Raw genomic sequence first — 27,833 nt, 5'->3', positions numbered from 1 at the left:
TTGCTAAGAGGCGGGATTATAGAGTCCGTAAAGGACGGAATGCTCGAGGCTCCGCCCATCCGATTGGTTGATAGGGGGCAGGTCTTGCAGTGGATAGGCTGCTGGCCTTGCCTGTTCCGGCCAGTTGCTGGGGAGAGGCACGTGAAGAGGAGGCGGCTTGAGGCGACCACGGCGGGAGGAATGAAAGTGGCGGTCTCACCGGCAGTTGGTGCCGGGCCGGGGGGCTGGAGGGCTGGAGGCAATGGGGGCGGTGGGGCAGTGCGGCTGCTCCTCGTGCTCTCCGGCTGCTTGGCCTGCGGCTCAGGTACCCCCGGGACAGCAGCTGTCGTGGGGGCGGGTGCTGAGGGGATTATATTTAGAAAAGTGGGGAGTGTCCCCAGGGTGTGGACCGTTATTCTGCAGTGGGGTGCGGGCGTGGGGCGGAGGAAGCAGCTTCGTTTGCAGTGAGAGGTTAGGGTCTTGTGGAGGCCTGGGGGAGCTACCCAGAGTGGGGAGGAGGCTGGAGCCTTTTGGCCGAGACGTGAACGGTGGCCTGGACTGGGTGAGGAGCGGTCCTGGGGCTGCGTCGCGCTGAACAGGCCTAGATTTTCCTGATTAAGAGTAAGGGGACCCCAGTACCATTCCTGGCAGGCCGAGCTGCCACTGGAAAGGGGACATTCCATTCATTCAGCAAATTAGCAACACCTTCTAGGCGTATGCTCTGTCAGGACTCAGGTGGCTGAACGGATAATTTTAATTCACCGAAATGGATTGATTTCTGTCTTATGTCTTCTTACGTTCTTATAAGATCCGGCCCTATAGGAAGGACCTGGCGCCGTTAATTCGCGTTTCCAAAAAGTAAAAGATAAAATACCATTCACCATCAGATAGGCTTTTTTTTGGAAGTTGATTGTTTAAAAATTTTTTTTTAATGTTTAATTTATTTCTGAGAGGGAGAGAGAGAGACAGCGTGGGCAGGGGAGGGTCAGAGAGAGGGAGATACAGAATCTGAAGCAGGCTTCAGGCTCCGAGCTAGCTGTCAGCACAGAGCCCGACCTGGAGCTCGAAACCACAAAAGTATGAGATCATGACCTGAGCCAAAGTCGGAAGCTTAACCGACTGAGCCACCCAGGCGCCCCTCTTTTGGAAGTTTATTCGCTTTTGAAGCAAACATTGGTATCTACCTATGGTTGGATAATTGGCTTTGGACTCAAACTGAACTGTTTACCTTTTCTGCTCTAATTCATAAAACCTAGCATTTTCTTAAAAAAAAAAAAAAACCCACCTCCTTCTACCCTCTTATCAAACGCACAACAGAAAAATAAGCAAGGTTTCCAAGTTCTACTGGAGAGCGTTGAAACTCACGCGGTTAAGGATAATCATATCTTGTAAACACATTATGCTCTCACTTCTCCCTTCCTTTGCTGCCTATCTCAGGCTGTCACAATTATCCTTAGCTGCAGCTTTAAGGGTGTCTCAGGATACATGGATGTAGTTCCAAATTGTAACGTCCTCCTGAACTCCTTTTTTGGGGGGGAGACGGAGGTATCCAGGAAGGTACTTTTCCAGAGCAGGGGCCCAGAGTAACATTTGAAGGGCTACTTATTATTTTTTAAGTTTTAAGAGTGCAGAGGATTTTTTAAAATGTTTATTTACTTGTGAGAAAGAGTGAGCGAGAGAGGGGGACAGAGGATTTGAAGGGGTTCTGCCGACAGCTAATGAGCTGTGAGATCGTGACCTAAGCCCGAGTCTGACGCTCAACGGACTGAGCCACCCAGGTGCCCTGAAGGGCTACATATGATCTGAATGAACTTGGGTCACATGGTTAACCTCTAAAATGGGGTTATGGATTGTTTCTGTGAAAGAGAAAATATATGCAAAAATGTTTCTGCCTAGTCAGGATTCAAACAGCACTATTTCTTTATTGAGAAGAACAGGAGCTTCTTAGCTTGGAGAAGGGTGAATTTGGGATGATATTCTGCGTGGCCTGGTAGATCATGTGGGTGGCAGCTACAAAGAGACAATCAAGTTATAGACAAGAATTTTCTAAAAGTCAGAGGCACTTAAAGACAAAATACAGTACTTCAAAAGGTAGAAAGTTTTTTCTCATTCTGATTATAAAAATAATGTGAGTTTATTTTAGACTATTTGGCATGAACAATTAAGTATAAAGAAGTAGAGAAAACCCTCACTCTTTATTCCATTCAGAGGCAATCCATTTTAGCCTGGTAGTTTTCCCCATGTTTTTAATAAAATTTTGGGGGCACCTGGCTGGCTTAGTTGGTAGAGCATGCCACCCTTGATCCCGAGGTTGCAGGTTTGAGCCTCACTTTGGATGGAGAGATTACTTAAAAGATTGATTGATTATTATTTTTTAAATTAATTTTTAAAAATTTACATCCAAATTAGTTAGCACATAGTCCAAGAGTAGGTTCCTTAATGCCCCTTACCCATGTAGCCCATCCCCCCCCACAACCCCTCCAGTAACCCTCTGTTTGTTCTCCATATTTAAGAGTCTCTTGTTTTTGTCCCCTCCCTGTTTTTATATTATTTTTGCTTCCCTTACGTTCATTTGTTTTGTATCTTAAAGTCCTCATAGGAGTGAAGTTCTATGATATTTGTCTTTCTCTGACTAATTTCGCTTAGCATGGTACCCTCTAGTTTCAACCACGTAGTTGCAAATGGTAAGATTTCATTCTTTTTGATTGCTGAGTAATACTCCATTGTATATACCACATCTTCCTTTAAAAATCTTTTTTAACGTTTTATTTATTTCTGAGAGACAGTGTGAGCAGGGGAGGATCAAAGAGAGAGAGGGAGACACAGAATCTGAAACAGGCTCCAGCTCTGAGCTAGCTGTCAGCACTGAGCCCGACGTAGGGCTCAAACCCATGAACCGTGAGATCATGACCTGAGCCACCCAGGCACCCCAATGTCTTCTTTATCCATTCATCCATTGATGGACGTTTGGGCTCTTTCCGTACTTTGGCTATTGTTGATAGTGCTGCTGTAAACATTGGGGTGCCAGTGTCCATTTGAAACAGCACATCTTTATCCTTTGGATAAATACCTAGTAGTGCATTTGCTGGGTTGTGGGGTACTTAAAATCTTTAAAAAAGTTTTTTTGAATTGGTAATATATTCATACACCTGTCAGCAATCCAGTTCTCTTCCCTGAAGCCCACCAGTTATTACTAGAGATAGTTTTCTTAATTGTTTTGTACCATAAAACATTTTTGTGTCATTTAAAATTCTTCATAATTGTTATTTTTATTTGTATTCTGTTCTTTGGACAGACCATTTACTTAATGTTTCTGAACTTAACATTTAGTTGGATATTTGTGGTGTTTCTAGTTTTTCTTTGTTGTAGATAACACTTTGTGAACATTTTTGCGTATAAATTTTTTACTGATTATATTTTTAGGATAGATTCTCAGATTTATTAGATCAAAAGCTAAAACATATTTAAGACCCTTGAAACATCTTGCTGAAATATTTTCCTGAAAAGTTGTACCGGTTTCAGGTACAACTGTGAAAACACCACTATCAGCACTATTTGCTTGTGACCCATATGCTTGCCAGCTTTGGATATTCTAGACTATAACATCTTTGCTAATTTGATAGATCAAAAGTAGTGTCGGGGCACCTGGGTGACTCAGTTGGTTGAGTGTTCGATTTAGTGTCCGTCTCTTGATTTTGGCTGAGGTCTTGATCTCATGGTTTCTGAGATGAAGCTCTGCACTGGCACACTTGGGATTCTCTTTCTCTCGGCCTCTCCCCCCCCTTCAAAATCAGTAAATAAACATTAAGAAAAAGTAGTCATGTCCCAAAAAGAGACAAAATATTTTTAAAAAGTGTCTTATTTTTCTTTGCATGTTTTTAAGTTTATTTATTTATTTAGAAAGGGAGAGAGCATTTGTGGGAGGGGTAGAGAGAGAGAGAGAGAGGGAGGAGAGAGAATGAATCCCAAGCAGGCTCCGTATTGTCAATGGGGAGCTTCATGCAGAGCTCGAACCCAGGAACCAAGAGATCATGACCTGAGCCTAAATCAAGAATCGGACACTTCACTGAGCCACCCAGGTGCCCCAAGGGTATATATTTTTTTATAATATATTTATTTATTGAAAATTTTCTTTAATTTGCTTGCTGTCTTTTACTTTTTTTTTTTATTGAAGTATAGTTGTCATACAGTGTAATATTAGTTTCAAGTATATAACATAGGCACCTGGGTGGCTCAGCTGATTAAACATCTGACTCTTGATTTTGGCTCCAGTCACGATCACATGGTTCATGAGTTCGAGCTGTGCATTGGACTCTGTGCTGACAGTGTGGAGCCTGCTTGGAATTTCTCTCTCCCTCTCTCTCTCTGCCCCTTGACAACTTGCTCTCTCTCTCAAAAAAAAAAAAAAATACATGAATAAACATAAAAAAAAGAATACAACATAGTGATTTGACAAATCTGTACATTACACAATGTTTACCGCAATAAGTGTAGATCCCTTTTACCTTTTTAAATATATTTGTATTTTTATGTAGTCGCTTCATTTTATTCTTATTTCCATAGCTTTTATGCTTAAAGAGCCCTCCAAAATTGAATTTATATCATTTTTTATGGTATACTTTAATTTTTTTTAATCTATAATTAATGTTAGGATTTGGTGTGAGGTGAGGCTTTAGATAGATTTTATTTTCCAAATAACCAGTTGTCCCAGCATCCCATTGAATGATTCTTTGCTAAGTGCACTGTTTAAGATGCTTATTTTTAAGAAGGCTTTTAAGTATAAACTAAGTTAAGAAATGAACAGAGGCTATTTAAGAAATTGCTTTTCGGGGTGCCTGGGTGGCTTAGCCGGTTAAGCATCCGACTTTGGCTCAGGTCATGATCTCACAGTTTGTGAGTTCGGCCTCCCATCAGGCTCTGTGCTGACAGCTCGGAGCCTGGAACCTGCTTCATACTCTGTCTCCTTCTCTCTCTGCCCCTCCCTCACTTGTGCTCTGTCTCTCTCTGTCTCACAAAAATAAATAAATGTAAAAAATAAATAAATAAAAGAAATTGTTTTTCATGACTATTTAGGGTCTATTCCAGTCCTCACATATTATGAATCATTTTCATTGATTCTGCCTGTGGATGTTAAGTGATCAGTGCTGTTGATTAAAGGATTGTAAGCAAGTATAAAGTTATTAACCTTTGAATAGCTGCTTTAATTGCAATATTTAATTGCTTTAAGTGCAATAAGCAAGTTATGATTCACTACATTCCATGAAGGCATTTTCCAAAATCTTTGGGCTCAAAAGCATTTTCTTGAATGTTTTATTCATTCTACTTTTTTTTTTTTTTTAAACTTTTTTAATGTTTTATTTATTTCTAGGAGACAGAGAGAGACAGCGTGAGCAGGGGAGGGTCAGAGAGAGAGGGAGTCACAGACTGAAACAGGCTCCAGGCTCTGAGCTGGCAGTCAGCACAGAGCCTGACGCGGGGCTCGAACCCACGAACCGCGAGATCATGACCTAAGCGTATTCATTCTACTTTTTAACATACTGGCCAACTCACTTAGGCGGGGAGAGGAAGAAAGGTGGTGTATATCGTTTTGCTACAGGAAGCACAACATTTTAAATGAGCATTTTGACAACTTATATATATTTAAGGTCGTTTGGTTTAGTTCTGTGTTGCTAACAATTTAAGCTATAGCTGGAGTGGTGATTGTTCTACAAATTAGCCGTTTTGGCTGAATTGGTATAGTTCACCTCTCAATGAGTTTCCAAAGATGTGGCTGACCAAGGTGCTGATTTCCACAGGAGGTTGCTATTCAAGGCATTTATTTACTTAATTAAAATTCTTTCCCTTGAATGTTATGTAACTTGGGAAAAGGAAGAACTAGATTTTAAAAGATGTTGCTGGTTATAAAATAATTTTATTTATTTAGGAAAATGGTGTCAGAATTTTAAAATTCGTTTCAAAACAATAATGCCTTTTCTTGGCATTAAATTTTTCAAACTCCCTGTGCTGTTGACATTATTTGTATCTTCTATCTTCTTGAAAAGAATAGTGGGCTTAAAAAGGTGTAGTGTTCTATTACTTGGTGCTGTGGGAGAGAAGGGAGTAACAAGTGTGACTCTTGCTTTTGTTTTTTTATTGGACAGGTGCATATTTCCACTTCAGACTTTGTACATAGACTGGATATTCTTTTAAGGAAGTGTCAGGTTCTTGTTCAACAACATTTTTTAATTTTAATTTAATTTTATTTTAATTAAAAAAAATTTTTTTTAATGTTTTATTTATTTCTAGGAGAGAAAAAAGAGAGACAACGTGAGCAGGGGAGGGTCAGAGAGAGAGGGAGTCACAGACTGAAACAGGCTCCAGGCTCTGAGCTGGCAGTCAGCACAGAGCCTGACGCGGGGCTCGAACCCACAAACCGCGAGATCATGACCTAAGCGAAAGTCGGACGCTTAACCGACTAAGCCACCCAGGTGCCCCGTCAACAACATTTTTTTAAAAAATGGTGCCCAATGTATTTGTATGCCTCCATGAATTTCTCAGGACAGTAGTTTTAGCATTCACATAACCTTACTTATACTCTCCAGGAGAAGATAAACATTTTTTTAAAAAGTTTCATTTATTTATGTAATCTCTACACGCAACGTGGGGCTCAAACTCACAATCCCAAGATCAAAGGTTGCATGTTCTTCTGACTGAGCCAAGTGAATAAACTCTTGAACCATATTTGTGAGTGGATATTCTTTCAGTACATTTATGTGCTTGCTAGTGAGACAAATGTCAACAGGATTTGGAAAAGGTTTCACTTTATGAAAGATAGGCTAGGAGGAAATCCCAGTTACTACTGGATTAAACCGTAGTGAGAAACTGACAGATGGGAGCGGGGGTTTAGGGCATGCTACCCCAAGATGTAGTATCTTGGCATATTATATATTTTAAGCTGAGGGAGTTTAAGAAAACACAGGAGCAGGAAGGTCTCTTTGACCTCCCCACCTTATCCTTCTCTGAAACAGACCATAAAATCTTGTGAGAGGTGCCCTCCCTCTCTCCTTATACGTTGAGGAATTTAAGACACAGAGGCATTTGAGAGGAATCTAAGCAAGTTTACTACAATTGCCACATACCCTTTACCATATTCCTTCATAGCTGTCCACATTTTATCAAACATAGCATAAAAGTACATAGGTCTAACTGTTTCTTTGGGTCTTCATTTCCTTACGAAGGCTTTTGTGTCACGTTAAACTTTTATTAAATGTGTATGCTTTTCCGTTGTTAATCTGTATCAGTTTAAAATTTCAGACCCAGCCAGGGACCCTAAGAGGATCAAGGAAAACTTTTTCTTTCCTTACAATATTAAGATTGAATTTTTAAGAAAATTGAGATGTAACTCATGTATAATAAAATTCACCCTTTCAGTGGTTTTTAGTATATTTACAAGGTTGTGCATCCATCATCATTGGCTAATTCCAGAATATTTTCATCACTCCAAAATGAAACCCCATATGTCTTAGCAGTCACTCCCCATTCACTTCTGCTCCTGGCAGCCACTAACATCTATTTTCTTTTTCTGTGGATTTGCCTATTCTGGACATTTCACATAAGTGGAATCATTCGATATATGGTCTTTTTGATCTGGTTTCTTTCCTTCAGAATGATATTTTCAGGGTTCATCCATCTTGTAGTATGTATCAGTACTTCCTTTTATGGTTAAATAATATTCCACTGAACAGGTGGGTCTATCATATTTTGTTTTATCCATCAGTTCATAAGTTGATGGACATTTGCATTGTTTCCACTTTTTAGTTATTTATGGATATTACTACTATGAACATTCATGTACAAGTTTTTGAGTGAACATGTTTTCAGTTTTCTTGGATATATACATAGGAGTGGAAATGCTAGATCATACAATAACTCTATGTTTAACTTTTTGAGAAACTGCCAAACTGTTTGCCAAAGAGGATGCACCATTTTACATTCCCAGCAGCAATGTTTGAGTGTTCTAGTTTCTCACATCCTGCCCAACCCTTGTTATTGTCCTCTTTGATTTTAGCCTTCCTAGTGAGTGGAAAGTGGTATTTCATTGTGATTTTGACTTGTAGTTCCCTGATGACTAATGATGTTGAACATCTTTTCATATGCTTATTGGCCATTATTTATATCTCCTTTAGAGAAATGTCTATCCAGATCCGTTGGCCATTTTTACAGTTGAGTTGTTTCTTTTTTATTGCTGAGTTGTAGAATTCTTTATATATTATGGATTGTAGACCTTTATCAGATATATGATTTGCAAATATTTTCTCCCATTTTGTGCGTTAATCTGTTTACTTTCTTCAAGGTCCTTTGAAACACAAAGTTTTAAATTTTTATGCACTCTGATTCATCTGTTTTTTCTTTGGTTGCTTATGCTTTCATGTCATATCTAAGAAACCATTGCCTAGAGTGGTCATGACGATCCACCCCTGTGTTTTTTTCTAAGAGTTTTATAACTTTTGCTCTTATGTTTAGGTTTAAGATTAAATTTAACTTCAAAATTGTCTCTAGCTTCAACTAAAACCATTTTGGACTGGCAGGCATCCTTGCCTTTTTTGTGCGTATAACTTTGCTTTCTTAAGGTTTTGTTTTGTTTTTTAGTTTATTTAAATCTATCGATCTTTATACCTAGATCAAAGTGATAACTGCATTTCCACTTAGAGTAGCCCTTAATAAGTTGGTAAGTACAATATAGAACTCAAGGAAAAAGTTATTTAACTGTTTTGTGGTAAAGAAGGTAGCTCGTACAAACTTGGGTGGAAAGGTATGAGAAAGTGGTCATTTGTAAGCCTTGAGATTGAATACAAACTTCTGAATGGAGAATCTTCTATCTTGGCAAAATGAGAGGGACTGCATACGTTAATTGACTGCTCATAAAATTTGAAACAAAACAGCTGGAAAAACGTGATTTTGTGATCTTTCAGCATCTTCTTAAAGTACTATATATGCAAAAACATTGCCAAGTCTGTTCATCCTATTCAGGAGATAGGGAAAATAAATAGATGGGGTTACTTTAACTCTGCCTTTATAAGGGAAGCAGAACCTGGGTGTGAATGTCAGTTAAGCTATTCACTAGCTGTATGACTTTGGGCAAATTGCTTAATCCTTCTAAGCATCAAGTTTTTTATTTGTGAAACAACAATCATGAGAGTGCCTGCCTCATAGAATTGTTGGAGAGTTAAATGAAAGACAACATACTGTCTTAATAAACGCTTAATAGTAGCTTCTATTACTGCTTATTCTGGGTTAGTTGCTATTTATAACATTTAAATGATTAAATTTAATGGAAATAAGACTGCCTTGTTTCTTGTTTCAGTTTTCTTTTTTTTATTAATTTTTTAAATGTTTGTTTATTTTTGAGAGAGAGAGAGCGAGCATGTGCACAAGTGGGGAGAGGGGCAGAGAGAGAGGCAGACACAGAATCCATAGCAGGCTCTAGGCTCTGAGCTGTCAGCACAGAATCCTACATGGGGCTCCAACCCATGAACTGTGAGATTATGACCTGAACCAAAGTCAGCCACCCAACCAATTGAGCCACCCAGGCACCCCTCTTGTTTCAGTTTTCTTGTTTCTCAATCACTGACATTTTAACCTTAACCTTAAGAAATTGGTTTGTTTCACTGGTATTGTAATAGCATCATAGTGTAACAGATGGTAGCTACACTTGTGGTGAGCATAGCATAAGGCATAGCTATGCTCCTGGAATCACTGTATTGTACACCTGATACTAATGTAACATTGTATGTCAGCTATACTTCAATTTAAAAAAATAGTGATTGGTTTAATTCTTTTTATGTAATGGGTTGTAGTTATTAGCTTGTTCTGTTATCCTAATCTTTATTTCCTTTCTTTGCATAAAGCTGGAATTGACATAAACGTGGTCATGCTTAAGGAATCCCAAGTTTATAATATGAGTGACAGGCAACAGTTCTGTTATAAAAATGTGCTTATCCCCAAGTGGCATGATGTGTGGACACGGATACAGGTAATAATTTGGAGGCCCCTGGCTGGGGCAGCTTCTGTGAATATCTGTCTGTGATTAGGGAGTACTTTGACACATTTTCCCCCTTCACACACAATTGGAAAAGAAGTATTGTCAACAACCTTGTTAGGGCTCAGATTATCCTCAGTTGTGTTTTCATCAGTACGCATTCATGCTTGCTTTGTGTTCCTCTATCTTTGTTCCCTTAAGTAACTTAAAATACTTGACCCTGAAGTAACCTCCTTCCTCTTTTTCCCAAAGAAGCTTTCTTCTCTTCCTCCCTGTCCTTCATACACATAAGCACACACACGCCAACCCCCTCTTTCTTTTAAAGGCCTTATGCCTTCTTCGGCCTGGAAACTGTTGCGTGCCTATCAGGATGTAAACTCTTTTGCCTTGCTGTTCCTATTCTGTTTTGATTCTACACGAAATATTTCATTACCCCCCTGCCTGAAGTTTCCCTTTGATAGGATGACTTTCGTTTCATTTATTTCGTAACACTATTAAGCCACCTGGCAAACAAGAATGTCTGGCTGTAATAATGATTGAACAAAATGAGTCCTTTTGGAAACCCTGCTGCTGGTATAAGCATAGTTACTGATAAGGGCATTGTTGTTCACATCGTAAACATAAGGGTGGGCTTGTGGGGTTTTTTAATTTTCTTTTTTTTATTGTCTGATATAAAGATCATATTCCATCTGAGACACATTATAACCAACATTTACCCATAATCAGTGATTTGTGACGGAGGGTTGAACTTCTCAGCCTGTCATTATGGGAAACATTTTCAGTTTTCTAGGGCGGCCTTCTGCCTGGCAATTTTCTTTTTTTTTCTTTTTCTTTTTTTTTTCCCTAGCAATTTTCTTAATATTCCAGATACTTGTTTTGTATGCTCTCTCATAAATAGCTGTAGTGCTAAGTCTTTCAGCTTGGAAGTCTCCCCCCACACTCATCCCCCCCCCCCACCATGTTGTTCTGGCTTAATAGTAGATTCAGCTCATGGTAACAACAAGACATCCTAACAGCTGCCTCTCTGTACCATGTGCAGTGTTATTTGCCCAATTATGTTTTAGCCGCTGCATCTCTAAATTTCTTATAAGCCTTGTGGAAAACTGGCACTGTTACTGATATCTACCCTAGAGTTATATACTCTAAAGGTTTTTTAAATTGTATTTATGAATATTTAAAATTTCTGCTTCTTTCTCATCCTGATTTTACTTGTGTTACAGATCCGGGTAAATAGTTCCAAACTGGTACGCATCACCCAGGTGGAGAATGAAGAGAAACTGAAGGAGTTAGAGCAGTTTAGTATCTGGAACTTTTTTTCCTCCTTCTTAAAAGAGAAATTGAACGATACTTATGTTAACGTGGGCCTATACAGCACAAAAACCTGCCTCAAAGTTGAGATTCTAGAGGAAGACACCGAGTACAGTGTCATTGTGACCCGGAGTAAGTCTTACCTCTGTTTTTCTGTGGATTTTATAGTGAAACAGGACTGAGCTTTGGAGAGTGTAAGTAGTGAGACAGAGAAGTCAGCCCAAGACAACTAGCTCCCTTTTGGTTCTGATTATAACCTGAGCATACCCCTGCTCCAGACAGTTGAGAGAGACCTTCTCCCACATAAAATCCTTTAGGCCTAGGATAGAGATTTCACGTTAGGTCATTCTGAATGTCTCCTTACCTAGATTTGTGAAGACTTGTGTTCCTAATACTTCCAGTGGCCCTGAGCTGATCTGCTTAGTGTTCTTCAGAGTAAGACAGGTTTATTCCTGCCCTCTGGGCACTTCTAGACAGTTAGATGTCCTGAAATGTATAGGCCTACATTTGAAGACATGAATGGTTAAATAATAAAAACTGAAGAAAGTAGAACTGAATATTAATGCTTCACAAACAAAGATTTGTGGAACCATAAGTAACTTTGAAGATCACTACAGTTTATTTAAGGCTTATTCAATGGAACTGGAAAAGTTTTCCCTTTTCTGAATGTATTTAAGAAAGTTTCACAGAGGACTGGAATCGTTATCCTGTTTTATTTTCTGACTTTTGGTCTCTCTTTGGTTACTACCCAGGGTTTTGGGATGTTGCGAATAGCAGAAACATTCCTGGGTTTTGCTACAAAGTCCTAGGGTTCCACGGTATTTTTTTGGTTGTATAGAATTTGCCTTTTTTGGGAGGGGGTGGTGGTGTTCCTTTTACAAATACTGATTCTTCTTGCTCCTGTTCTGTCTGTGGACCTCCCCTAGACTCAGAGCCCTTGAATGTGAATGCTGTGGGAGTGTCTGGTATGCCCCTGAGGGGCCTCTGCTTGGGCCCCCTGGTCCTGGGTGAGATGTGTTTGAGTGTAGGCTTTTCCAATACAGTGCTTGTGTAGCAGAGGGAAGTAGGTGGTGTTGGGCAAGAAAAGCAGCCAGTTAGAGAACAACAAAGGGCCTGGACCCAAAGTTCTAGGCAAATCTGCTGAATCCGAACCTGTGAGTGATTGAAGGCATGAAAACCAGAGTAGTAGAGACCCCTTGTGGGCGATTGCATGAAGCGCTGATGGCATTATGCCTGGCTCCATCCAAAGCAAAGTTAGTTTCTTTTAGCCTTAGCTTAGGTAGCCAAAACAAAAATAAGATCTCCAGAAAAGCACAGGTTAGAGAGAGAAAATAATTATATTTTCTATTTGGAAGGGTTCCCAGGCTTTAAGTGGAATTTACAATGCTGTTTAGGTGGGTTGTTTGCATTTACAGAGGTTGGTGTGCTGGCTGATTTAACCCTGCCCCCCAAGTTGAAAATCTGCATATAGCTTTTGATTCCCCAGAACTTAATTACTAATGGCCTAATGTTGACGAAAGACTTACTGATAACCTAAACAGTTAATTAACACATACTTTGTATGCTATATGTATTATATACTGCGTTCTTACTATAAAGTAAGCTAGAGAAAAAAATGTTATTAAGAAAATCACGGGAAGAGAAAATACATTTATAGTATTGTGATGTATTGTCAGAAAAAGTCTGCGTATAAGTGGAACCGGGCAATTCAACCCATGTTGTTCAAGGGTCAACTATGTTTTATTAGCTGACTAATAATGCCAACATTGCCTTTTATTCTATAAAGGCTTAAACTGTTCATTTCCCCTATTAAACAGAAGTCTTTATTTATTTCAGGATTTGACCCCAAACTCTTCTTCATTTTCCTCCTTGGACTTGTGCTATTTTTTTGTGGAGATTTGCTGAGCAGGTAGGTTCCTGGGCTAGAGTGCAAAATGACAAGGCTTAGACCCACCCTGCTTGGCTTTTATCATGAAGACTTTAGGTGCTGCTCTTTCCTTTTCCATGAGATTTATGGCTAGGCCACTGCCTGCTTGGAAAATATTTTTTAATACTTTAGTAGGTGTTAGGATTTTGCTATATTCTTACATTGAATAAGATTGGCAAGAATAAAATTCTTGGATTAGGTTGAACCATCATGTCATGGGATTTAGTCAATATATCACCACCCTTTTCACCATTGGAAATAACGTGTTAAGTCCCCATTTTTACAGGGCCATGAGTTTGTTGATGAGTTTCATGCCATTCAGAGGTAAAAAAACAAACACCAACCACTTATTCATTTCCTGCCTTTAGGAACCTACTAGCTAAGGTAGGTAAAACTGACATGTACAAATATGCAGAAAACATACAGATAACTAAACAAAACACTGAACAAGGGTAGTATCAACATTAACTTTGTACACAAGTGAAAAGAATATTTATGGAATAATGAATGAAAGCTTAACAATTGGAGTTGGAAGTCAGGCTGCAGTGAGATTGGTAGAAGTTGTTCCTTATTTTGGGGGTCCTGAGAGAAACTCACAGTGAGGAGGAGGAAAGTCTGGCACCAAGAGCCTGGAATAGGGCAGGCGCTCTCTCTATTCCAGGCTGTGTGTCTGGTTATCTTTCTGGGTAATCAGTTCAGTTCCAGTTTTCGGTCTCCAGTAGGATAGTATACCTGTACCTTCCTTTTCCCCACTGAGGCCATGCAGTTCTGAAGAAAGACTCATTAAAAATTGGGGTGGGAGAGATGCTGCGATGGGAGTGGGTGACTAAGCAGAGGCTTATTGTTGGGAGGTATTTGAGGGGCCTCACTGATATCAATCCTCAAAATCTGGCAGCAGTTACATTGTACCAAGTCCCATCAGTGTTGACACCTCAAGTTTTAAACAAATACCTGCTCTAATCTTAGACTTTTTTCTGTCTTTTGGCTGGGATAGTCTACTTTGAATGATGCCATGTATGAAGAATATACACGTAGTCATGATATAATGTTTCTCTCTGCAGAAGCCAAATCTTCTACTATTCCACTGGGATGAGTGTGGGAATTGCGGCTTCTCTGCTAATCCTCATTTTCATACTGTTCAAGTTTATGCCCAAGGTAAGTAGCGGAATCCTCAAATGCAGTCAGGATGAGCTTGGATAGTTAGTTGAGGGACTATTTTGTTGAATAATCTTACAGCACTGAAAATTGCATTGGTGGCTGATAAGTCAATGTCCTTCCTACTTTTTCCTTGATTCAGAAAGGTACTTTCCATGATGGAACTTGGAGCTTGATTACATACAGATTCTGCCTTTCATTTAAAATCCCTTTGCATAGTGGGGAATTAAAGTCTCCTTCCTGTTTGCTAATCACACAGCCAGGCTTTTAACTTACTCAGCACCTCATTTTCCCAGTGGTCTTTGCAGACTATACCATTTTAAATATAAAGGATGTCTTTTTAAGAGATGTGGTTTTTGTGTATTTTAGTAGGTTGAAGTTCTTTGAAATGATAGTTCCATTTTGCTTCTTTTATGTTTAGAAAGCCTGTTGTAACTTTTTGTTTTCACTTCTACTCTGTTTTAGAAAAGTCCCATTTACGTCATCTTGGTGGGAGGCTGGTCCTTTTCTCTGTACCTCATTCAGCTAGTTTTAAAAAATTTACAAGAGATCTGGAGGTGTTACTGGCAGTATCTTTTAAGTAAGTGTTGTCAGTTTTGCTTTCCTTTTTATATGTTTATGGGTTATTTTAATTCATTTGATCATGAAAAGGTGTTGCTTGCTTACAGGAGCTCATAGTCCATTCTATTTTATTAATTTTTAAGAATCGTAGTTCTTTATTCCTAACTCTGTGCGGTTGTCACATTAAGTGAAAATGGTGTTGCCAGGGAGAAGACTTTAATTGGCTGGTGTCTATAAGTACACCTCTCTTTACACAATAGGCATTTTCCTGAAAATGACTATATTAATTGACTATATTAATAGAGTTGTATTTTTTTTTTTAAATTTTTTTTTTACTGTTTTATTTCTAGGAAAGAGAGAGAGAGAGAGAGAGAGAGACAGCGTGAGCAGGGGAGGGTCAGAGAGAGAGGGAGATACAGACTCTGAAACAGGCTCCAGGCTCTGAGCTGGCAGTCAGCCCAGAGCCCGACGCGGGGCTCGAACCCACGAACAGCGAGATCATGACCTGAGTGAAAGTCGGACGCTTAACCGACTAAGCCACCTGGGCGCCCCAATAGAATTGTATTTTAAGTCCACTTAAAGACCTTAAGAAGTAAAGGACTCTACATGAATGTTTCTGTAAGCTGAAGATCCTTTGCTTATACAGATGGTAACCCTTAATCTACCTTTTGAGAGGTAATTAATCTGGATTTTCATATATTAGGCTTTTTTAAATTAAGAACATTTTTTTTAATGTTTATTTTTGAGAGAGAGACAGAGCATGAGCAGGGGAGGGGCAGAGAGGGAGACACAGAATCTGAAACAGGCTCCAGGCTCTGAGCTAGCTGTCAGCACAGAGCGAGATGCGGGGCTCAAACTCACGGACTGTGAGATTATGACCTGAGCTGAAGTTGGACACTTAACTGATTGAGCCACCAGGTGCCCCTAGGCTTTTTTAAACAGACTGTTGTAGTGTTGTTCAACATGTAACTTCAGTCTTCCGTTTGAACCAAATAAACTTGGGAGCAACAGAAAGGTAGAAACTTAAAGAGATAAATATATTTGAGTAATGAAAATGTGTGAATAATTGAGTAAAGATCTTGTCCGTTTTCCTAATTCAATAGGTGCTATATAGTGAATGGATTGTTGCTCCCCACACAAATGATTTTTACCAGTAATAGATGAAAAAGAATGTTTTCTGATAACTCTTCTCATAGGCTATGTCCTCACAGTTGGATTCATGAGTTTTGCAGTCTGTTACAAGTATGGGCCCTTGGAGAATGAACGAAGTATCAACCTGCTGACCTGGACCTTGCAGTTGATGGGCCTATTTTTCATGTATTCCGGTATCCAGATACCACACATTGCCCTTGCCATTATCATCATTGCACTGTGTACTAAGAACCTGGAGTACCCTATTCAGTGGCTGTACATCACCTACAGGTGACTGAAAGGCAATATAACTTTGTAATGAAACATGCAATATGGGATGCAGTTGCGGCAAAAGGGTACAGAGGTGTTGACCTGGGAACCTCTTTGTTAATGGAAATTTATTGTATTATGCTTCTGCTTTTGTTCTTTCCGAGTCTTTCTTTTTAGAGTCTCTCTGGGCATTTTTATAATTTCATTCTAGCCATTTTATATAAAATAAAAGCTTCCAGTAAAGTGTCATGTGTCCCTGTGACCACTAGGTGGTGCAGAGTATATCACTTTTACACCACATGCCTCAGGTCACCAGGTTTCAGAATATTTCACATTGGCTCTCAGATTGCTCTGCGAGTTCTGGTCCTCAGATGTATTTCAAAGCGTGTTATCATCTTCCATAGTGAATGTGGAATGGTCATAGGTTCTGAGGTTATCAGTGGTTGTTTTATTAGGTAGTCAAGATGATGTCTTCAGTTTGGGGAATCCAAGTTAATGGACCACAATGTTATACCATCATTTTCTTGTCATTTTTCCACTTATTGGAAGATAAATATTTTGTCTGTCATTTGTTGGCAAATAAGTGAATTTATCCACATTAGTGAATAATATGGATTATTCTGACTTGTCATTCCTAGTCTCACATGTCAGGTGTATATTATAAGTCAAGGTGTCTATAGAAGAAAGGTGGGAATGATGACTTGTAATGCCCAGGCTCTCTGCTGTATACTTGGCTCACTGAAGGGAGCTAGAGGGCAGGCTGAATAAAAATTGCTGATTAATGATTCATGATGTTATTTTGGTGAGCACAGAAAGATGTGTAAGGCAACAGAAAAGACTGTCCCCCCTCGTCTCCTGACAGAAGAAGAATATCGGATACAAGGAGAGGTGGAGACCCGAAAGGCTTTAGAGGAGCTTCGAGAATATTGTAACAGTCCAGACTGCTCTGCCTGGAAGACTGTTTCTCGAATCCAGTCTCCAAAGAGGTAAATCCTTGACCAGCTGTGCTAAGCATCTATCAGGCTAATTGTGACCTTGAGTTTTAACAGAGATCATACTTCTAGATAATCATTTTGTATTGGTGGCTTTGTTTTCCTATTCACCTAGGAGTAGTTGACAGAAGGATACATGTATCATCATATGTTAAGCTGTAGCCTGTTTTCTGTTTCTTCAAGGAACTATCTACCCTAGATTTGATTGTAGCACTGAGATGAGAAGACTCCAGGACCATATTAATTTTCCCCTGTGATAGTTTTGCCTTACTCTCTGTGTCTGAATTTTTCTATGTGTAGGGCAGGGAGGGGTCTTTTTTATTTGGGAGCAACTGTACCAATAAGTATGTGAAGCTTCGGTTTGGAGTCCTGATGGCATAAAGGTCATAGAGCCATAAACATGAATAAATGTGTAATGCCCCTTAATCTTCTCTTATCAGGATTACAGGTGACTAAAGGAACCTTAGCACTTTCCTAACTAAAAAAAAAAGTGTAGGCTAGTGCTTATTAAGCAGGATGGCATTTCAGGGATTGTTGGGTTATGATCCCAGCTTTCCTGTTCTCCTTATTTCTTGCTTTAGTCTACTTGCCTGCCAGAATAAGGCTAGACTTAATATAATTTGAGTTGTGAGTGCATCAGATGTTTCAATTTGTTCTTATTTTGAAAGGAAACTTGAAAGAGCAGAAGGCAGGTTCTTAAAGATTATTGTCTTCTCTTTTCTAGATTTGCTGATTTTGTGGAAGGTTCTTCTCACCTCACACCAAATGAAGTTTCTGTCCATGAGCAGGAATATGGATTAGGGAGCATTATTGCCCAGGATGAACTCTCTGAAGAAACATCCACTGATGAGGAGGGCTCAGATTCTCGGTACCCCACTGTCACACAGCAGATCAACTCCTGACTTAGGTGGTGGTTGGTTATTTTTATGTGGACTGGCGTGGGACCTGATGGTTCATGTTGCATGTGTGTGTAGCTGCTTCTCAGCTCTTTGAAACAGGGTGAGATAGTGCAGAAATTCTCCCACACAAATTAGAGGCCTGAAGAGGCCTCCCTCGCAATGGTCCTGGTGGTCTCTGTGGGATCCCTGGGAGAGTGGATCAAGTATTGAATGCTTCTCAGTGCTTCCCATTGGTTGTGGGCCCACCTTTATGTTTCAAAAACAAAAACAAACAAACAGACAACTGGATGGCCACAGCCAGCACGGCATTCTAGCTCTTCTTAAGAGTTCATTTGGTGGTGGCATGTCTGCCACCATAGCTGGCACTCGAAAGTGAGAACCATTATATGTGTGCAGTAATGCTTTCAGACCACACGCTGCATCTTCCAGAGAGAACTCCACACATCTGAGCCTCCTTCACTTCTGCTTTTCTTTCAGTGACTTTAGAATAATCCTTGTTTTAGCTATTTTAAGAGGAAAATAGATTTTTATGTCTGTCTTATTTTTTAAATGAATATATATTTTTAAATGTAACAGATTCATGTTCCAGAACCAGCAAGTGCTCCAGATTGACAAACCCATAGGCCCCTATGTTTATTAATATGGATTATCCATTAAAGCCCCAGAATTGTTGTGTTGAGCTTTGAATTCTCACGGTACGATATTCTAAGTCTTGCTTGCTTTGAGGAACATGCTTGTAAAGTCTTCTGTAGGGGAGGTCTGTCAGGCTTTTTATTATATCCCAACTTTTAATTGTATCTTAAAAAGACCTTTACATTCTTTCCTTCCCCTTCCTCCTTGCCCCCTTTGCCCTTTCAGGAAGTATCTATTTCCTCAACTGTGAAGGAAATGCATTTCTTACATTCTCTCCCTCTTGGTTTGTAGCATTATTCCTGCTAGTTGGGAGAAGTGATCATTTTTAGAGAATTTAAATGCTTTTTACAGGTTCTCCATTTTTCCTGTCAGTGGGACACATATCTTTGAGTTGCTGTGGAATCAAGAACCTTTCCTTTTCCTTTCTCTTCCTTTGTTTCCTATTCCTTTCAGCCTTTCCTTATCACTTGCATACCCCCCCACCTCCCAGTTTGGCTAATTTGTAAGCCCTGAAACTATCTGTGAAGTTTCCTTGATACAACATATAAATTATAGCTATGTAGCTGCCTCAGTTTGCATTACCATGAAATAGACCTCCAGGTAATCTTCATGCCTCTGAATGTTCATTCAGCCATCAGGATCAGACACATTTTCTCCATGAACTTAGCATACTTATTTGCAGTTCCATTTCTGGCCAGAGATTCATGCTGCTTTTATTACAGTGGCATTACTTTCAGATTCTTTTGCCATTGGAAAGTACCCTTATAAACCAGCAATGTCATTTATGAGGGAGCAAATTCCCAAGTCTCTATCATTTGCTTGGTTCTGTCTTTATGATCTTCACCCTCGTACCTTGTAAGAAGCCGTAATTATGCTAGCCAGGAAGATAGGCACTGAAGGTAGCTAGCATCAAGCTCACTGGTTTACCATGATCATGGAGAAGGCAGATGAATTTTTAAAAAGCTGCAATGACTCCTTCAGACCAGCCACTTAGATAATCTTGAAAGGCCCTGGGCTCATTGCTGACTTCCAAAATGTCAGCGCTGAGACTCCCCTCCAGGTGGCCAGTTGATTATTACCACCAGTGTTTCCCACAGCTTTAAACTGTCCTAAAGTGACAACTACCTCAGTTGGCAGCAAATATACATATAGTAGAAAGTGAAAAAGCAGTATTTGGGCAGCTGCTGTGGGTTCAAGTTGCAGGGCAAAGGAGCTTTATATCAGGAAACCTTTATGCCTTTGTAAATTATGTACATGGTAAAATTTTATTCCTCTGTGAGGAACTGCTAAGACCTCTGGAATATATTATTTTTTGCTCTGTTTATAGAGATCAAGATCTAGCATATTTGAGCATAAGTTAATTTGAAAAAATAATTCATCTGTACAGGTGGTCTCAGGATTACCTGGCGACTTTGGTGCTTTCCCTCAAATCGCTCCTTAGAGAGGCGGTAGCTTGCCTCCAGGGTGACTTCTCCTGACTCTTGTCTTTATTTCAGTGAGAGAGCACTGTGAAGCAGGGAAAGAGTCTCCTCTTTTTCTGTTTAGTTAAATTCCTTATGAAATATAGTTTTTATCTCCAGACCAGTTTTTTCACCATGTTTGAATTTGAGGTGAGTAAACTCAAGCTCTGCTTATTACTCCATGTCTGGTCGTCAGAGAACTGAGCTGTAGGCAGCAGAATTGACGGCAGATCTCACAGCATGAGAGCTGCTCTCAAACAGTGAAGGACGGTGCCCGGTGCCCTTTGGCGTGCTGTGTGTCCTTGCCCTGCCTGCCTGTATGGCTCTGCCCCAGATGCTTCAGAGCCTCTGTGTGCCTGCAGATTGCTTGACTCCATAAGCCTTCTTCAGGAGCTGCTCTTGTCTCTCTCTTGGCCACTTAGTCTGCTGGCTTAGTCACTACTTGAAGCCCCCATTTAATTTTCTCTGGCAGTTGCAGCTCTTGCAATCCAGCATAGTCTCATCTCTCAGACTGATCTCATCAGGAAGGATCGAAGGGATAACCATGGAGTGAGCTGGACATTGGAGCCACGTCTGCTGCCATGTCAGCGTCTTGCTTGCAAATATCAAACTATAAATGGGCCCTCTTCAGGACCAGGGTCTCTTCAGCATCGGAAATCTATTGCCTCTAATTGGTCTGACCAAGTTATATAGAGCATGACTGCCATTAATGGGACTATGAGAGCCAGCTGGCCTAAAACATTTCCCTTTCACTTTCCCACTCATACTGCTTTCTCGAGACCAATGGAACCAATCACCAAAAATAAGGACAGTTTAGCAACTTAGAGGTCTTCTAATAAGAAGTCCTAACAGCCACTTCATCCCACCAAAAGTAGTTCATTTTTTTTTTATTAAAAAAATATTTCTATCAGCACAGAGCCTGATGTGGGGCTCGAACTCACGAACCAGGAGATCATGACTGAGCCAAAACCAAAAAGCTTAACTGACTGAGCCACCCAGGTGCCCCCAAACTAGTTTATTTCTTCCTCCAAATTCATGACTTTCTGATGTTACAAAGGAGATTTTGCTGATCATAGTCTTTGGGTCCCAGTGTTCTATTTTGTGCTGTTACATCCCATTCAAAACCTAGCTCTTTCCTTACTGACAATGTTCCCTTCAACTCAATTCCCACCTGGCACTTACATTAGAGAGCTGATGAATGAAAGGGCCCAAATAGGCCAGATAACCCTCCCTGCTCTGATATCCATAAAAAGCTTGGGAATGGATTATGCAATTGCCCTCAATCTTTTTGTTCCAGAAAAAAAGACGGGCTCAGATGGATGCCTGCGTAAAAATGGTTCTTAGCTGTGTACTCATAACTTTTCTCTGAATTGAGTAGTGAAAGTTGAAGTAGGAGGAAAGGAAATTAAATGTCCTTCTAGTATTCCTTTGGACTCAGGTCTGACATATGAGATAATAACCTATATTAAAATGCCAAGAACTTTATCTCAACCAAGGAGAGGGCAGTTTGACAGATTTATTATGCCTTCATGTTACATAGGCACTGAAACCAAGTAATAAACACATAAAATAGCCATTTGCACAAGACAAAGGCACCTAAAACCTTTTATGTTTTGATGTAGCAGAAATTGATTACTATTTTTAGAGAAACCTATGCAATTGTGGTGATCCAGTGGTGTCTCTTGGTAACTTAGCTTATGGTTTCAGTTGCTGTGGAGTTGGATTCTAGATGGTCACTACCTTGAAAAGGGTGTTTGGTGCCTTATGTGATGTTAGCCAGAGCCTGCCGGAAGTAAAGTAGATTCATGTCAACATCACACACAGCTTTAGTGGGGGTGGGAATGGCACACAGCCTCCCCCAAATTTGGGACTTTGGGCTCCCACATCCCTGCTCGTGTGTGTCATGTTCCTCTTTACACTCTTGACCATAACTTGAAAATGGTGAAATCATCTTCTCTGAACTTTCCTACAGTCTGAGCAACATTCTTATCATGTTAACATAATAGCTCATAATGTAAGTATTAGAACTGTTACAGCCTGCAGTTGACTCAGTTTCTAGAATCAATGGTGAAAGAGCAGGGGTAAGGAATTACTGGGTAAGTTTTAGCCTATGGGTAATGCCTTAGTGTTATTTAAAAGACTTGTCATTTATATTTAAAATAAATGTTCACGAATGTTTGAAAGGAACAAAATGATCAGGGATGGCTCTTTGCCATGGGTCTCATGTTCACTCTTTTCTGTAAGAAAAAATAACAGTGTCTTATTATATATATTTTTTCATTTTTATTGTACAAGTTTGAAAGTAATCCCAATTTTAATAAAGTTTTATAGACTGTATAGTGGTTTCTCTTAATGAACATATACTTTTCTTATTTGGATCTTTGGAAACAATTAGCTTCTAAGTTTCATCTTTCTGATGAGGTGGTGGTGCATGCCATCTGTTCTCTTTCTTCACCACCGCTCTCCACCCTGGGGCTGTCCTGGTCTACTTCTGTCCTTGGACTGGGTGATTTGTCAGAATATGAGAGCTCTAAGGCGTATTCTTGCAGGAGGCACAGGTTGTAACTACCATGCTGTCTCACAGAGAAAAACAACAACATGTATTGGTTATTCCTAGTCCTTGTACGTTAGTTCTTTTTTTTTTTTTTAATGTTTTATTTATTTCTAGGAGAGACAGAGAGACAGCGTGAGCAGGGGAGGGTCAGAGAGAGAGGGAGTCACAGACTGAAACAGGCTCCAGGCTCCGAGCTGGCAGTCAGCACAGAGCCCAACGCGGGGCTCGAACCCACGAACCGCGAGATCATGACCTAAGTGAAAGTCGGACGCTTAACCGACTAAGCCACCCAGGCGCCCCTAGTTCTTTCTTTTTAATAGCATAAAATGTCGTTTGTTCCTCCACTGGGGTGAGAGGAAGGTCTGTGCATCCAGCGGTGGGATATCTGCCCAGAGCTTTGTATAGGGTGAGAGAGGGAGCAGGGCTGTAGTGCGTATTAAGGGCCATGGAATAAAAACTTAAGTTATGTCTAGTTCCAGCTTCAATAGGAGGAGTCTGATACCTTCCACCTTCTTTTATGTTTTAGCTACTTTCTTTGCTCTGGGGATCCGTTAGAGCATTTGCATTAATTCTGTGTATGTGTCCTCTCCTCTCAGTTATTTAGACTACATGGAAGTCTATTGTCCATTTTTCAGACAGTAAGTGAAAGACTAAGAATCAGGATGTAGACCGTATGTAAATTTATGTAGATTAATGCACGCTATTGACATCTTTTCTCCTCTCCCTCTTTTTTTTTTAAGTTTATTTATTTTGAGCGAGAGGTTGCATGCAAGTGGGAGGGAGCAGAGAGAGAGGGAGAGAGAATCCCATGCAGGCTCCACGCTGTTAGTGAGATCATGACCCGAGCTGAGGTCAAGAGTCAGACACTTAACGGACTGAACCACCCTGGTGCCCCTCTCCTATCCTTTCTATAACCATGCTAGGTAAATAAGAGACATATGTGATTATTAATCATTGGATTAATAAAAACTTAAGGCATAAGTGCTAGATGTCGCGTGGGGTTTTAATGAGGACAAAAAGAGATAAAGTGTGGGGTGCCTGGCTGGCTCAGAAGAACATGTGACTCTTGATCTCAGGGTCATGGGTTTGAACCCCACGTTGGATGTAGAGATTACTTAAATAAAACTTAAAAAAAAATTAAAGTGTGTAAAGAAGTTCTTCTCAAACTTGAACATGCATAGGAATCATCTGGGAAGCTTGTTAAAAATGCAGACTTCTGATTCATAAGTCTGGGTTGAGGCCCAAGATTCTCTATTTCTTTTCTTTTTTTAACATTTATTTTTGAGAGACAGAGACAGAGCATGAGTGGGGGAGGGGCAGAGAGAGAGGGAGACACAGAATCCAAAGCAGGCTTCAGTCTCTGAGCTGTCAGCACAGAGCCCAACGTGAGGCCTGAACTGTGAGATCATGACCTGAGCTGAAGTCGGACACTCCAACCTACTGAGCCACCCAGGTGCCCCCAAGATTCTGGATTTCTAATAAACTCCCAGGTGATTCTGATGTGAGGTGTGGACCTCACTTTGAATAGCAAGGATGTGAAACACTTAGCTTGTTTGCCTGGTACACAGTGAGTACTTGATCAATATTGTTACTAATTGACAGCAAATAATTTATGAAAGTCAAGAAGACCCTCTACCACCAAACATCTTCACCAAATCTGAAAACTTCTGTGTTTTTATTGTGTGGCATCTTTTAAAAATGAATACCCTTGGGAGGACTTCTGCGTGTGAATTAGTTTAATCAAATTACTGCCTTCCCAACTGTGTTAAAAATCAGCACTAAAGGATCTAGATTTGTTTCTTCTTTAAAAAAATTTTATTTATTTATTTATTTATTTATTTATTTATTTATTTATTTATTTTGAGAGAGCGAGATCACACTGCCAGCGAGGAGCCCACTGTGGGGCTTGAACTCATGAACCATGAGATCATGACTTAAGGTGAGATCAAGAGTCAGATGGACACTTAACCAACTGATCCACCCAGGCAACCCTAGAATTGTTTTTTCTTTTTTTTTTTGGTCAGCTTTTTTGAAGTATAATTTACATACAATAAAATTTGTTTTAAGTTTTGCTGAATTTTGACAAATGGAGTTGATTGACAGTTGTGTAAATCACTACCATAAACATGTTAAAGAGCATTTCCATCACACCCAAAGTTCCCTCATGCCCTTTATGCAGACTAGAAATGTTAATGGGGAGAAGAAGAAGGGAGTTTCAGAATCAAAGTGGAGGAAGACCAATAAGCTCCAGTTTCTTCAGTTTTGCCTGGGGATCAGAAGATCATAGTCTTGCGTCCTCCCTGCCTCCTCCACCCCCGAGAATGCTTTGACAAATGTTTAAGTCCCTACTGACTTGGATGTGTACTTGTAGCTCATTAATTCAGAGTGACCCATTCATCCCGGCCCAGAACCTTCCCAGTTTTAGTATCCCAAGTGCCCATGTTCAGATATCTCACCCCAGGTCCCAGACACACCAGGATGGTAGGTTACCCCAGCTGTGATGTTTATGCCACTGTTTCTCAGCCTAAGGTTGCCTTGTCATTTTTTAGAATCATTTTTCTTGTGTGAGCACATAGGAGGCACTCAGTAAATGAGTGGGTGGACACACAGATAAACCCCAAGCTGTAGGCAGCTGTGGATTCCTGGCTTGGAGAGGAGGAGACCTGGGTTCTGGTTCTGGTTCTGCCAGGTTTGTAGTCATGTGATCCTGGGAAAGTGGCTTCTCACCCCAGGTCTGTTTTCTCCATGTGAAATAGGGGATCCGTAGCCCTTTCTGCCTCTGACATAGATACTGCTTCCACTTGTACATGGGGTTGTGTACTGATGGCACTTTCACTCAGCTTGCTAGCTCCTTTCCTTGCTTTTTTTTCTCCCTTCAGATATATATAGTAGATCAATAAATCGTGTAAGGGCAGGTTGATAATGGAACTGCTGATGGGCCAGGCATATGCAGAGTGCTTCTGTGAAAGCAGTAGAGTTTGGACCTTGAACCAAGTAGCTGTGGCCGGTAGTTGGAGGGTCAAGTCTTCTTCAGCTAAGTGTGTGTAATGACCCGATTTGCTCTTTGTGCATGCCTGGGAGAGAGGATGGTGGGCAGAGGGAGGCTGTTGTTTAGGAATTTTCCTGGGTGGGTGAGGGGGTGCCCTGGAAAATAGGATAGGGTAAGTTTCTTATCTATTGGAGGCATCTATTTCTAGCTGCGCCCGGGAAGCAGCATCTCAGAGTCTCATTCAGTTTCCTTGCACAGAAGGATTAAAATCAGAAGTCCCAAGACTTGGGCTGAAACCTATGGTTGACTTAGGGTCAGGAAGCTGCCTTCTGTTTCTGGTTCTGCCATATACTGTCTGTGCAACCTCTCTGAGCCTCAGTATTTGCCTCTAATTTTCCTTTTCAATGGAGTGAGTAGCTGCACTGCCTAGCGCACAGGGTATTGTGATTCAGTGAGAATTATATAGGTGGGAGTCAATGAAACTGACATCTATACAGATGCCAGGTGGTATTACTAACTTTAACCTTTAGGTCTGTTTGTGGGGGCTGACTCACGGGGGGAGGGAATTTGGGGATTTTGTCTGCTTAGTTCCCCAAGTAATGTCATTAACACCCTCTGATTCTCAATGAGATAGGAAGGTTTGAGGGAAGTACTGTCTCTTTCCTAGGAAGACACTCTAGCCTACCTCCCTCTTTGACAAAATTCCCAACTTTTTGGAAAGCTTTTTCTCGGCTATAAATTCCACTCTTGCTCTTACTTCATTTTTGAGGGCAGTAGAGCAAGAACTCTACTTGAGCCCCTCAGCTAAGCCCAGCCAGGTACCCTTTCCTACCTAGAGTGGGCTTTCTCATGTGACTGAGCATCTCCCTCTGGGCCTTCAGGCTTGTGAAGAGTTAAGTGAGCCACACCCTTAGCAGGAACAGCCTCGGACTTTGTGCTGAGCAGCCGTCTCTGGCCTCTCTTGGCTTGATTGGCACAGGGAGCCTGGGCTGGAGAAGGCAGCACAGTGGAAGGTCAGAAGAGTGGACACTGGCAAGAGGAGGGCAGCCTCTTTCCTGGCCTCTCGGACACCATGGACAGCTCCCAATAACGAAGGCATCTCTCCACGCTTGGGGCCTTGGAACTCTTATGCCCCCTTACTGTCAAATTGGGATTTCATCCACAATTTTTAAGGGACACTGAAGTTACATCCTAGTTCTTTCCAGTGTTGGGTGAGTCTTACCTTGACCTGTCACTGCTCTGCACCTTTTGGGTTACCCTATCTGGGAGATGCTCCTTTTTTCCCTTTCCCACCTCCAACCAATCACATTCCCACTCCCCTCAAATCCAAATCCAGAGAAGATGGCTTCATGCAGCCCTGTTTCTGTTTCTCACCCTTGCCTGCCAAGTTACTTAAAAATTTAACTTTCCTTTTTAATCTGGAGCACGTGGGATAATAATAGTATCTACTTCATGGGGATATTGTTTATAAGCATCGAATTAGTTTGTACAGTGTTTAGAGCCCTGCCTGGCCCATGGCACCTGATTGTTAAGAGATTGCTCCTGTCAGTATTCTTTTGGTCTCTCAGTTGTGTCCTTCCAGGAAATGACAAGTGCTCTAATTTTCTGGAACTAGGGGGAGGCATAGTAAAGGCTGAAGGCAGCCTGTGTTCTCTTCTTGCCCCACCTTCAGTTCCTGCTTCCCTCGCCTCCCCCACCCAGGTTCAGCGTTACCGAGACTGGGAGGATGTGGCTCTTTTATTCCTGTTAGGGAGTAGCCCTGACCATTGTACTAGTAATTCTGTCCTGCCCCAGGCCACCCCGCCTACTCAGTCCCACAGGCCAGACTGAAGAGGGCTGGGCTTCCTAGGTTGTACCTGCCATGTGCGCAGGGGATGAGCCCCACAATAACTCTGTTCCTCCTTGCCCACTCCCACCAGCTGCTAAAAAGCTAGGTGTGTCCCTGTGAGGCAAAGTC

At 40.8% G+C, this 27,833-nt stretch overlaps 1 protein-coding gene across 1 annotated transcript; it reads left to right on the top strand.

The window, feature by feature from the left end:
- The first annotated feature begins 39 nt into the window (after nucleotides 1-39).
- Nucleotides 40-20,014, top strand: NEMP1 (nuclear envelope integral membrane protein 1). Its single transcript, XM_039223103.1, has 9 exons — nucleotides 40-304; nucleotides 9,867-9,991; nucleotides 11,218-11,437; nucleotides 13,142-13,214; nucleotides 14,294-14,387; nucleotides 14,853-14,967; nucleotides 16,145-16,370; nucleotides 17,162-17,335; nucleotides 18,066-20,014. The coding sequence occupies exons 1-9, from the start codon at nucleotides 40-42 to the stop codon at nucleotides 18,241-18,243; spliced, it is 1,470 nt and encodes a 489-aa protein (XP_039079034.1). The 3' UTR covers nucleotides 18,244-20,014.
- The last annotated feature ends 7,819 nt before the right edge of the window (nucleotides 20,015-27,833 follow it).

This window comes from Hyaena hyaena, unplaced genomic scaffold (genome assembly GCF_003009895.1).
Source record: "Hyaena hyaena isolate Hyena2069 unplaced genomic scaffold, ASM300989v1 scaffold_1279, whole genome shotgun sequence".
NCBI classification, from domain to species: domain Eukaryota; kingdom Metazoa; phylum Chordata; class Mammalia; order Carnivora; family Hyaenidae; genus Hyaena; species Hyaena hyaena.
The sequence above is the reverse complement of the archived record's forward strand: the minus strand, read 5'-3'. Positions and strand labels throughout refer to the sequence as shown.

What these genes read in the sequence shown, in the direction of transcription:
- NEMP1 (XM_039223103.1), top strand. Translation starts at nt 40, where the DNA reads ATGCTCGAGGCTCCGCCCATCCGATTGGTTGATAGGGGGCAGGTCTTG. An exon ending in TGTGGAGATTTGCTGAGCAG is followed by an intron (nt 13,215 to 14,293) that starts GTAGGTTCCTGG and finishes TTCTCTCTGCAG; the next exon opens with AAGCCAAATCTTCTACTATT. An exon ending in TGTTCAAGTTTATGCCCAAG is followed by an intron (nt 14,388 to 14,852) that starts GTAAGTAGCGGA and finishes ACTCTGTTTTAG; the next exon opens with AAAAGTCCCATTTACGTCAT.